The 12,418-nt window shown below is 31.1% G+C and overlaps 1 protein-coding gene across 2 annotated transcripts; it reads right to left on the bottom strand.

Annotated features, from left to right (window-relative positions):
• Positions 1 to 40: 40 nt before the first annotated feature.
• Positions 41 to 3,134, bottom strand: LOC126671148 (uncharacterized). 2 transcript variants are annotated; one of them, XM_050364868.2, is made up of 5 exons: positions 3,051 to 3,118; positions 1,982 to 2,273; positions 1,856 to 1,891; positions 1,377 to 1,547; positions 41 to 376 (listed from the first exon to the last, which is right to left on the bottom strand). In XM_050364868.2, the coding sequence occupies exons 2-5, from the start codon at positions 2,222 to 2,224 to the stop codon at positions 158 to 160; spliced, it is 669 nt and encodes a 222-aa protein (XP_050220825.1). In that variant the 5' UTR covers positions 2,225 to 2,273; positions 3,051 to 3,118; the 3' UTR covers positions 41 to 157. The 2 variants fall into 2 exon arrangements, with proteins under 2 accessions (XP_050220825.1, XP_050220832.1); XM_050364875.2 differs by lacking the exon at positions 41 to 376 and adding an exon at positions 383 to 514 and having other exon boundaries at positions 3,051 to 3,134.
• Between the last annotated feature and the right edge of the window lie 9,284 nt (positions 3,135 to 12,418).

Raw genomic sequence — 12,418 nt, 5'->3', positions numbered from 1 at the left:
AATTTAATTACAATAACTTAGGAAAAAAAAACATTGAATAGATAATAAAATTTTTGATCTGAAGTCTATTGACAGGAAAACGGCTCAGTTACAGTCACATGTTATCCAAATTACATTGTACAAAACTTCGGCCGGAAGTGGCTTATCATTTTCTATTTCACCTTCCCCATCTTGAAAGAATAAGCAAACCAACAACCGTTAAGCACACAGAAGCTACTATTGAAACAATGAGTGCAAATGCATACACAAGCTTTGTCAGCTTGAAATAGTTTTGAATCTTCTTTAATTGCCCGTCAATGAGCGGTGCTAGTGCAGCGGCTCCTGCTACTCGAAATGGCCTTGTGACATTGTTCCCGGTCCACATCAAGATTACAATCTGAGATTTGTAAGAACGCAACATTGTGAGCAAATTGAAAAGACGAGCTATTCATCTCCAGTCCTCTTACAACCGTTATAGGAGCAATTTCATGTTCCGTTTCCTTTATCATAGCAACGGACTAACCTAAATCGTCTCCTGTGGGATGGAGGGACATATCGTGATCTTATAAAACTATATATACGATAAGACTGGAATGCATCTTTTTATTTCTTAATCATTATTAACCTATCTTAATGACCAAGAAAAGAAAAACAAAGCCTATACATGCTCAGGGTTATTAAAAGCAGCAAGCAAATACCAAACCAATGTCAAGCTGAATCTGGTACAGGCAGTGCCACTTTAAATTTTTAGGTATTAAAGCGCAGGCGCTGCAAAGATTATTTAATCATAAATTATGGTATGTGTTTTGTTGTAAGCTATGCTAGTTCTATATTTGTTCTCTGTCGACTTGGGGATATTTGTTAGCTAGTTATTGTAGTTGGCATATTAGGCCGCAAATATTTATAATCAGCTGCTCATATATGCGCGTGCGTGTATAAGAAATGCACTAAGAAATCTATGTTTCAACCTTTCTGTTTTACAATTTTTTGCTCTTGTTAAAATCAGTATTGCGTTCTTTCCCTTTTTCACTTGCTGTCTCCTACTCCGTAAAGCTAACAATTTAGGAGCAAAGAAGTAGATATAATATCATACCTAAGTTAATGTTTCAGACTTCAGCAATATAGTCAAGTCTTAAGAAATAGCTGAACATGAAACAAAACAATAGTAGGAAACAATTTGAACTGTATATTTGTCCGCACAAACAAAAAATGCACGAATGCACTCTTTAGCGTGTTAGATCCAAATTAAAACTTTTATTTAGTGAAAAATTATCTTTGATCTAACAGTTAGAGAGTGTGTTCACGCGATTTTTCTTATGCGAAAATAAAAATTCCATTCTCACATCAAAACATAAACTCTATCGCAACCGCTTAATATTAAAGTTAAGCAATCATACCCCTAAAAGTGCTTGTAGATTGGCTGCAGGATTCTTCCCTGTACTCTTCTCATAGCCAAGAAATGCAAGCACAAAGAAAGTTGTATATGTAACTGCATCAAACAAACCATAAGCAAGCACAGCTGACAGCCCAAGCTTTGCAAGTTTTGAACTCATTTCTGCAGAATTAGCCTGAAATTTATATAAATCCAAACAAAATCATATCTCCAAATCAGCCTCTTCCATTTCTTTCTCAAGGGTTTAATTGCTTAAAAAATCATAAAATTTAGCATATTTTGCAATTTCAAATGCCGAAATAAACATCGTTCCATTGTCCTATTCAGCATTTGTTTAGCGAAAAACCGTTTGGTGTTTAAAAATGTAAAAATTTGAAAGTTGATGTCCGACATTACAAAATTCAAAAATTAGTGTTAAACTGCAAAATATGCTCAAGTTCATAATTTTTTAAGCAATTGAGCCTAAAAAAACTACAATCTCACCTTCCATTTACTCCAAAATCCAGTACTTTGCTGACTCTATCCAAAAGAAAAACACTATACATTAAAAATAAGCATAAGAACACACAATATAACAAATAGAATGAGAGATGGCAAAAGAAGCAATACCTCTGAATCTGGTTGATAGAGATTTTCTGAAGCTTCCTCATTAAAAGAGCAGTTGAGAGAAGCAAGGGCTGATTTGGTTTGGAAATTATAGCTTCCATATTCTATGAATGTGTTGTTAGAATGAGATGAGGCAGCAGCAGCAGTAATGGAAGTTTTGATCTTTGTGGGTTTGAAGGTGAAATTATGGGTAAAGAGCAACTGGGTAGTGCTCCATGGAAGTAGTGAAGAAGCAGCAGCCACCATCTTCACTCACTCCGTCTCTGTATCGACCCACTTTGTTTTCCCTTTTTAGGCCCACTTAGGGGTGTAAATGAACCGAGCCGAGCCGAGCTTTGGAGTGTTCATGTTCGGCTCGTTTAGCGAACAAGTGTTCATGTTCGGTTCATGTTCAGTCGAGCTTTGAACAGAGTGTTCATGTTCGGTTCGTTTAAATTTTATAGTGTTCATGTTCGGTTCGTGTTCAGCTCGTGTTCGTTCGTTTAGCCGCTAAACGAACAAGTTCACGAACGAGCTCACGAACGAGCTCGATAAGTACTAAACGAGCTCGTTCACGAACAAGCTCGCGAACGAACTCGATAAGTACTAAACGAGCTCGTTCGTGAGCCCGCTCGTTTAGCGGATAAACGAACGAACACGAACTTTTAAACGAATAAACACGAATATGAGCTGAATAAATTAAAAACAATCTAATCGAACTCGTTCACGAATATGAGCTGAATAAATTAGAAACATAATTATACAAATTAATCTAGATTTAAATTAGTTCACGAACACCTAATCGAGTTTCTAAACGAGTTTGTTCGTGAACTATATACGAGCTCGTTCACGAACTTGTTTACGAACTCTTAGTCGAGCTCGTTCACGAGCTTGTTCATGAACTCTTATTCGAGCTGTTCGCGAACATAAACGAGCCGAACACCACTATGTTCATGTTCGGCTCGTTTATATTAACGAACATAAAATCAAGTTCGAGCTCGGTTCGTTTAGAATACGAACGAACATGAACCGAGCTCTTGTCGAGCCGAACACCGAGCTGCTCGCGAACGGCTCGGTTCATTTACACCCCTAGGCCCACTGTCGTTCCCATTTAAAAACATGAATGAATTTTATTTTTTCTTATCAAGTAAATCTTTCTCATTCAGTACTAATATTCACAAAATTAAACGAAATGATGGACACCAAACTGTTAGATTATAAACTCCTACGCTTTCCTTTCTAATTAGACCAAATGTTGTAAAAAGGTCAAACCTTTCACAAAAGTTTCATAAAAATCCTGATTTTCTAATTTTGTCGATTTTGGCCAAAAACTGATTATTTGGTTTCACAAAAGTCCTAACCTTTCAATTTTGTCGATTTTGGTTAAAAATAGTTTATTTGATTTCACAAAAGTCCTGACCTTTCAATATTTTGCATGCCACATAGGCGCCACATAGGCGTCACATAGGCAAATTGAAATCAAATTGAGAGTTGGCCACAATTAAAACCAAATAATTTGTTTTTGGCCAAAATCGATAAAATTAAAAGGTTAGGACTTTTATGAAACTTTTATAAAAGGTTTGGCCTTTTTACAACATTTGGCCTTCTAATTATATACACTCTCCATTCCAAAAAAAAAAAACAAAATGGTTATTTAGGATGTACGAAATATAGATAAAATTACAATACTAATTCAAATAATACTAATATTAACCTTCATCAATCTCAACCACTTTTGTTATATTTTATAAATCATCATTAATTATCACTTAATACAATAAAAAACTTTTTATCTTTTCGAAATTTAATTACAATTTTAACACAATAATTATCTCCATAATATAAATTAATAATATTTAAAATATTTAAATAATTAAATTAAAGTTATTATTGAAAGTAATAAAATATAACTATTTTAACCATCATTTCTTAATTCATGTGCAGACTCTATTTTGCCTGTTACCTGTTTTTATAGGACGGAGGGAGTATAAAAAAATGAATAAAAAATCAATTCACCTCCTCAATTTTCCGCGAAATATCAAAATAGTCATTTTACAAACTTTTGGGTTAAACTAACTTGCAACTTGAATTTTTGCATTAAAAACACCCAAAGAGAATGAGATATTTTTTTTAACGGAAAAAGAGAATGAATTTAACCCTCTCCCATACTGAAAACCTCAATTCCCATCGAAAACCGCTTCATCCTCACCAAAGAAATCGCTCTATTCTACCGAAAACCGCCGGACGAATGTTTTTTTTCATCGGATTTTTTTAAACCAACTTTTTTTAATTTTTTTCCGTTGAAGGAGTAAACCCATCTTGGTCTGCTCCTTCAATGGAGAAGACGAAGTAGACCCAAATGGGTCTGCTTCCTCAAATGGAGCAAACCTAGAGGATTAGATTTGCTCCTGAACGAGGAGCAACAACTCCTTAAGTGGGGAGCAGATCTGCTCCTCGCAAAAGGAGCAGTACTCCTCCCCCGAGGAGGAGCTGAGTAGGAGTAGTGCTCCTTCTCCTAAAATTTTAAAAAATGACTGCTCTTAAAATAATTTTCTTTCTTAATTTTTAGGTGTTAATTTTTTTAAATTTTTAGGTGTTATTTTGTAGTTTTTTTTTAAAATAATGACTATTTCAGAATTTTAAACGAAAAAAGTGTGTTTCAAACACGGGTAAAAATGAGCGAGGATGAAAAAGAGGTCGATTTGATGTATTTTGACATATTTATGGGTATATTTGATCCAAAAAAGTATAAAATAACTTTTTTGATATTTCGTGTCAAATTGATGGGTTTGATCCTTTACTCAAAAAAAAAATTCACAAAATCAAATGTGATTATTATCGGCATGAGCGCTATATGAGTTTTCTTTTTAAGCTAAACACATATTCAGATCTTTGCACGATCATCTTTTTCGATTTGGGTCTCTATACTTAAAAACGTGAAAAATATGTTCTAAGCTATCAGAAATGTCTATTTTAAATTTCTATCGTTGCGCGAGTTAACAAAATGTGGATGACGTTAACAATTAACAGAGGCAAAATACATCATTAGGTCCTTACACTATTTCTTTAAGTTGAGTCCATACACTAAAAAACTTTCAAATTAAATTCCTAAAATATTAGAAACATTTATTTTAAATTCTTCTGTCACATAATTCAAATAATTTTTAATATTAATTTTAATACTATTAATTGTTTTTAGCATTTCCGACAGTTAAACCGTCTCCAACTATTAATAAAATTTTATAAAGTCTGATTTAAAATCTTAAATATCTAAAATTTATTAAATTTATTAAATTGATTAAATCAAAATAAATCTTTTTAATATTTAATTAATTTTTTAAAATAAAAATATTAAAAACTGTTTGTCTTTATCGAAACCCGATCTTAATTGGTTTCGAAGAAGACGATCCAGATCTGGTTCGTGTGAATCAGATCTGGTTCATTCCTCTTCTTCCCATGGAAGACGAGCCCTAAACTTTAAATTTGCTGCCTAATATGTTCCTTAAAAATATTTATAAATATATAAAAAAATAAAAAAAATAAAAAATAATTATAAAAATACGGTATATACTATTGGTATAATGTCAATATACTAATAAACTAAAAGTACATTAAAATTATACCAACAGTATATAAATTCTCTGGTTCACTAATTATAATGAAAATATATATAAAAATGATATACTCCCTCCGTCCTAATAGAGTTGTCAACTTTGCCTTTATCACACAGTTTAAGAAAATATAATTATTGTTATGGAACTTATAAATTTTTCTCTACTTTTCTTATTATACCCTTATTTAATGTAGGGTCCACTTTCAATTTATTTTATTAGTGGAATTTAAATAAGGATAGAATAGGAAGATTGAATTTTAAAATTGTTATTTTTTGGAAGTGGATAAAAGTTTTGGGACAAATTTTTTTTGTCAAAGTGGACAACTCTTTAGGGACGGAGGGAGTACATGTTATCAATTAGAAAATATAAATAAAAAATTATTATTGATATACCGAAAGTATACTAAAATTATATCAAATATTATTTTTAAATTCTCTAGTTTAGGGTTCGTCTTTCATGGGAGCATGATAGGTTGATGTTACCGTTGGTGATGGATGTAGCAAAGCAACATGACCCTTTGATGGAGATATTGTCAGTACCGGATCCGGATCCAAAGTCAGAGCCATTGCATGTGGTGAATTTGGAGACAATAGTATCATTGGAGAGAGTACTGGAGCCAAAGTTGGAGAATTTGCATATATATGGGAGACGAAGATGGAGATGCTTGAGGATTTGAGGTGATCTGTTAGCTATGTCGGAGTTGTTGATAGTTTAGGTCTAATAGCCAAAACGACAACGATCAAAACCAACAAACCAAGATGATGGTGAAAAAAGTATAAAATGAGGGTTAAATATTTTTAGGGTCCAACGTTGACATATTTTTACAAAACGGTTACCGAATTATGAAAAGTTATAAAATAGTTAGCTTGCTATGCATTTTTTTCCTTATCCACATTATACAGATGGTAATTCTTTTATAAAAAAAATAATAATTTGGTAACCATTTTATAGTTTAGTAACTGTTTTGTAACCTTGTTTTGTAAAAAACCTATAGTTTGGTAACCTAAAAAATATTTAACCTGTAAAATAATCTTGAAGGGTATATTTAAATTTTTTTGAAAAAAAATTATCACGTTTCTTTTCTACGTGGAAGCTTTTAAAGGATTCATCGTTAATTTTGAAGCGTGATTATACTCTCCTGACGGAGATCCAACAAAACGATTTTCCATAACTAAAGGACCAGAAAGGGCAAAAATAAAGTTAGAAGACCAATTAATTAAAATACATATAGTGCAAAGACTTAAATATGAATTTAGCCAAGAAGGACCGATGAAAGATGATGCTTAATACTTTAATTAAATCATGATTAGTTTTACTAGTGAAATTAATCCGTGGCGTAAACAATACGCAAAGGTACGTAGAAGCATATTTTTCATTATAAAAAAGGACGTATATAGTTTGACAAGGATGCCTATAAAATGCTCAAACATGTACATTGCATGTTCTGTATTATAAAATATAGTGATGAATCTATAGATCAATAAGCAAGAAAATGAGCCCTAGAACCATCTATTCATACAAGCACGTACCAGGCCCTAAGCACCAGCTAATTCTTCAGCCATCTGCTCCATGCCCTAGGATCTGCTGCTGTGTGTGTCGTCAAGTGGTTTCTGGCTCCTACTATAAGTGCTGTATCGGTGGCTGTGACTTTGTCGGACACCCACAGTGCTGCCCGGAGTGGCCTAAGTTCTCCGGTCACCCCTGCCACCCTAGTTGCAGACTGCAGCTGGTGAGGCCGAAGTTCAATTCGTACTGTTTGATGTGTCGGCGCGTGATTATTACTTGGCGGTACAGGTGTCTCATTTGCTGCGTTGATATACACCGTTATTGTGTTTTAGCACACGGTCATCCCCGTCCACCTCCTTGGTAATTCATCATATATCACCGCTTGCCTATGCCAAGAATTTAAAGGAAAATAGAAGGGTTAATTTATAAAAATTTACGAACCGTACACGTTAATGTTTCTCAGTTTAATCACGTGTTCAAATATAAAACTTTTTAAATAGCGTGATTAAATTGAAAGAATTATAAAATTAATAGTGAATTTGAATGACATTAAAAATAAAATGCTGTTTCTTTGTTTTGTTTTAATCCGAGTCAGTTGCTTTTTATGCTTGATTTATGGTCGGTTGTTGTTTATGGGTGATCTTATCATATGCGATCAGCATGTATTATGGCGTTATGTATTAATCAATGCAACTGGGTAATATTTACTTGGTGTTTATGCTACTTTTCTGCTAGTTTCGTTATGGTTGGTAGCTGGTTTAATTACTACGTACTGTTGTTCCATACAAATTTATGCTTGTATTAATATCATTTTTATAGAAATTGGCCCATCTTCTTTGTGTTGTGATCGATCGTTTTTACCCCGCTCGTAAATACAAAAGAATGATTTTTTTTAACAGAGATGCAAGATAAATACTACACTATTACAATATAAATCATTCACGTCATCCACACCATTTACGTTGAATGAATCGCCTTTACGAGTTTGCCAACATGGCGGAACAATGCCGCAGCCGCCGTTTCTGACGCTTCTAACGCTTCGAGCCTTCCTCCAAATACTCTTCAATATAAATCTTCAATTTCTTCTCCCTCTTGTTCATATGGGAGTTCAAACTTAAGGTCCTTAGGGCTTATGCCTCACTCCTTAGCCAATTGAGTTAGGAGGTCATCGGCAATATAAGAGATTGATTGGAATTGCAGTTGGTGTAGAACTACTGCTCTTCTTTACCTAAAAATTCCTAATTGCAATTCCAACAATTACCAATTTTGCTCTCTTCTGAATCTAACCTAGAAGGAGGAGCATGATGAACTAACATGGCGAATTCGAAAAATGAAAATAATAAACTCTTGTTAAATAGGGTGATTCAATTTCAAATTTTAAAATATAAAGGTTATATAATATTTGAAACTAAAAAATCATAAAGGTCAAAATTAAAAATAGGATAAACATTATGATTTTTTTTTCACGTTCACCCTAAAATTGATAAAGAAAGAGGGAGATGCATTTTACATGATGGTTTTTTTTTGAAACAGAATATTATTTTCATAATCAATAGAAGTTTTTTTTAGGTCATTTTATAGATAGTAATAGAATATTTGCAGCAAACTGGTAGGCCGTGGGTTCGATTTCTCCCACAAGCGCTCCCCCTCCCCAATTATTAAAAAAATAGTAATAGAATTTAAGATTCTATAAAAAATATTAAATTTAGCCTTAATTTGAAGGGCTGAAATTGTATAAACACACCTTATCAATCAAGATGTGCTACAGTTCTTACTCTTACACTATCATAATGAAAATAAAATATGTTTTAACAAACAATTTCAACTAACAAATCAAAGACAATAAGCAACAAGTACGTATTACTCATATCCATTAATTTATAGATAACTTAATTTATATTCATAAAATCATACATAAACAGCTGATCATAGATGAAACATAAATAACAACTGACTCGATTAAAAAAACATTTTATCGGCTTCAAAGGATGAAATAACTTATTGATTAATTAGGAGATGAACATGGATGATAACTGATCAGCTGCAACGGTATCATGAGGGAACTACTGGCAGCAATGTGGGTGTCCGACAAACCCACAGTTACAGGCGCAGCAGCGGTAGTAGGCGCCACAAATTACATAACGACACACGTAGCAGCAGATCCTGCAGCGGGGTGCACACGGCTGGTAAATCAGCTGGTGGCAGGGGCCTAGGTTATGCCTGCACGAGTAGATGCGTCTGCCATGCATCTTGCTTGCTTTTTTTATCTTTAGATGGATGAGATTATATTTGCTAATGAAAAATGAAGCTGTGTGCTTCAGCTTTTATAGACTGAAAAATAAACCCTAATTATATCATCAAAAATAAGTCTTTGTTTAATGTTTTATTTAGCTTCTGCACAACTTCTTTCCTCCTTCAGTATAATTAAGCAAAGATTATGTTGACAAGTAAATATAAATTTGACTAATTCAAAATATTCTTTAATTACTCTTTGTTTTTGGATCAAAATTATCCATCAAACTTTTGTCTAGTACAAGTAACAAACCGGACACGCTCCATCCAGCTGCTTTGACTTTATGCAAATGTGTACAAATTCACTGGTAGTTACAAGTGAGGAAAGAAGAAAGTATATATAATAAATATAGCAAATGTGTACAAATTCACAGGAGTATATTTTTATTAGGCTAAATTTATATTGGACCCTTTTATTATACGTGTTTTATTACGAGGTTTTTTCTTCTTCAAAAATCACCTCCTTGATCCATTTATATGCACTAGTTTCGCATTACGTGCTATGCACGTGGCTCGTAACGTAATTCGTCAATGAACATATTAATAAATTTATTATAATTAAATTTATTTTTTTTATTTATAATTAATATTAAATTAGTTAAGAATTTTTGTAAAAGTAAATATAATATATTCGGTTATCAATTTTTTTCCATATTGAATTTATTTTTATTTTGGTTTTATAATAACCATAATTAAATAATTAATTTAATTTTATTAATAATATCTTTAAAAATAATAAGATAGAAATTTGTAACTCAATCAAACTAAAAGATAGGTATTCCTACTAATTTGGAGACAATTTAGTTATTGTTTACATACTAAAAACTAAATTGGAGATAATTTAGCTACCTATTTTAATTAGGACTTTAATTATAATAGTGATTAATTAAATAACTAATTAGTTAATGACTATAAAACCTTTATTTAGTAGTAAACTGAAAAGGATTATTCAGTAAATTTGCCTGTCCCCCCCCCCCCCCCCCCCCCAATCCGTGCTTTTATATATAGTATAGATAACTTGATCGATGCCTTGAGCGAGTGAAATTAAATAATTTTATATATTAATGATCAACTTTTTAATTTACAACTCATTTCATGTAATATTGTTTCAGTTTCTTTTCTTGGATTATTCAATACAATAATTGAATTAATTGATAAAAGATGAATTTTTTGAATTAAATTAAATTAAATTTAATTTAAAATAAAATAAAATAAAATTTATTGATTGAATTTTAGAAGTACTTCATTTCTAAAACTTATAATAACTTAAATTATATAATTTATTAATATATATAAACTCTTACAATTTTATAATGTTGCTTAATACAATTTAAATCTAATGATTAAATATAAAAAACAATTATTCAAGAACTTATGAAAATTATTGGTATACTAAAATTCTTAAAATTTGTATCCACAAAAGTTTTTAAATTCTATCGGTTTACATCATAAAAAATTACATTGTAAATTTAATTTTTAAAATTTTAATTCCTAATTTGCTCATTCTATATATCTAGAAGGTTTTTTTTTTTTTACCTTTCGGCCTATAAATATCTCATAGGCCAAATTTGGACATATTGGGCACTACGGGTAAAGACTAAATTGTATTTGATTCTTTTAAATGTAAATTCAATTTTGAGATAGATTCTATTTGAACTTAATATTTGTTAGTTAAATTCTTGAAATTTATATGTTTTCAGATTTTTTTGAACCTACATAAAATTTAGTGGAAAGAAAAATTTAAACTCTCGTGTAAATTGGATAAATAAATAATAGGAACAAAATTAGTAAAATTTAATAAAAATAATCTAAAGCAATATTTTTATTGGTTATACAGTTTTACTACTATTTGGCATTGACTTTATTTTTTACTTTTTTTAAGTTTCATCAAATTGAACACCTAACGGTTATATTTATAAAAAAATTTGAAAATTAAATTTGATGATGACATGAAATTTATATTTTATGTGACCACATTGTTTGATTCGCATATATACTTATTAAAATAAAAGATAAATTATCAAATTGTTTTCTAATAAAATCAACTCTCAATATATTTTTTCATCACCTGCAAATTGATAGCTGATATCAAAAATTATAGTCATAGCATTTATTCAACAACTATCTGATAAGTTTTTACAGAAAAAAGAAGTAAACTTTTCATAAAAAATGATAAAATAAAACTTTCAAAGAAAAAAATATATTTAAATTCAATTTTCAAAAATAAAACTATAATCCATAAACTATTTCTTATTTATTATTGAAAGATCTTGAATCTCTCTTCGAAACCTGATTCGTGATAAATTGAGTTTAATTTGCGCTTCGTCGATAAATTTTATTTGATTAAAGTAGAAAATTATTCATAAAAAATAGAAAATTAAAAAATAATTGACCATTTATTATTTTTTATGAATTTAAAGTAACATAAATTATGGCTACCATCAATTATAAAGAAATAAATAATTGACGGCAGTTGAAAAATAAACATAGAAAATTAAGGTTTTTATTTGAAAGGAAAGAGAAAAATGGCATCGAACTTTTATAGCATGCTTCAGAACATTTATAAGATATTAAAACTCAAGAAATTACTAAAGCAACTCATTATTTCAACTGTGTGATAATTAATTTTTTATTTATTTATTTCAATGAAAAATTATACGTATAATTGTGGCGCTATGTCAGTCGCGCAACAAATCAATAATGCGTTAGTCATGTGAAAAATTTAATAATAAAAAAATAATTAAAAGAGTTTCAATTGAAATGCTCATTGACTTAATATAAAAATGACTGTGGCGCAACGGTTACACGAGATAAACACTCTATTTCGATTAACAATATTATGCTTTATTTTAACAAGATAGATTTCGACTTGAATTATTTAACCTAACAGCCGAATTTGCTATATTTCATCCACATTCAGATAAAATTTCATGCAGAGCACGAGCTGGCGGTGGATATGGTTCACCATTCCGTCCTAAAACACAACCACAGTGGACATAAACGCGGCAACGAAAACACCAGTAGTGCCACCCATCGCAAACGCGCCGGC

Source organism: Mercurialis annua, linkage group LG1-X (genome assembly GCF_937616625.2).
Source record: "Mercurialis annua linkage group LG1-X, ddMerAnnu1.2, whole genome shotgun sequence".
Lineage (NCBI taxonomy): Eukaryota > Viridiplantae > Streptophyta > Magnoliopsida > Malpighiales > Euphorbiaceae > Mercurialis > Mercurialis annua.
Note: the sequence above shows the minus strand (reverse complement) of the source record. Positions and strands in the feature narration are given on the sequence as shown.

Bases quoted from the DNA above. Each gene is read 5' to 3' on its own strand.
- LOC126671148 (XM_050364868.2), bottom strand. From the start codon at position 2,224: ATGGTGGCTGCTGCTTCTTCACTACTTCCATGGAGCACTACCCAGTTG. The intron at 1,548-1,855 runs GTGAGATTGTAG...TATAAATTTCAG, and splicing joins GATTTTGGAGTAAATGGAAG to GCTAATTCTGCAGAAATGAG. The intron at 377-1,376 runs GTATGATTGCTT...TACAAATCTCAG, and splicing joins ATCTACAAGCACTTTTAGGG to ATTGTAATCTTGATGTGGAC.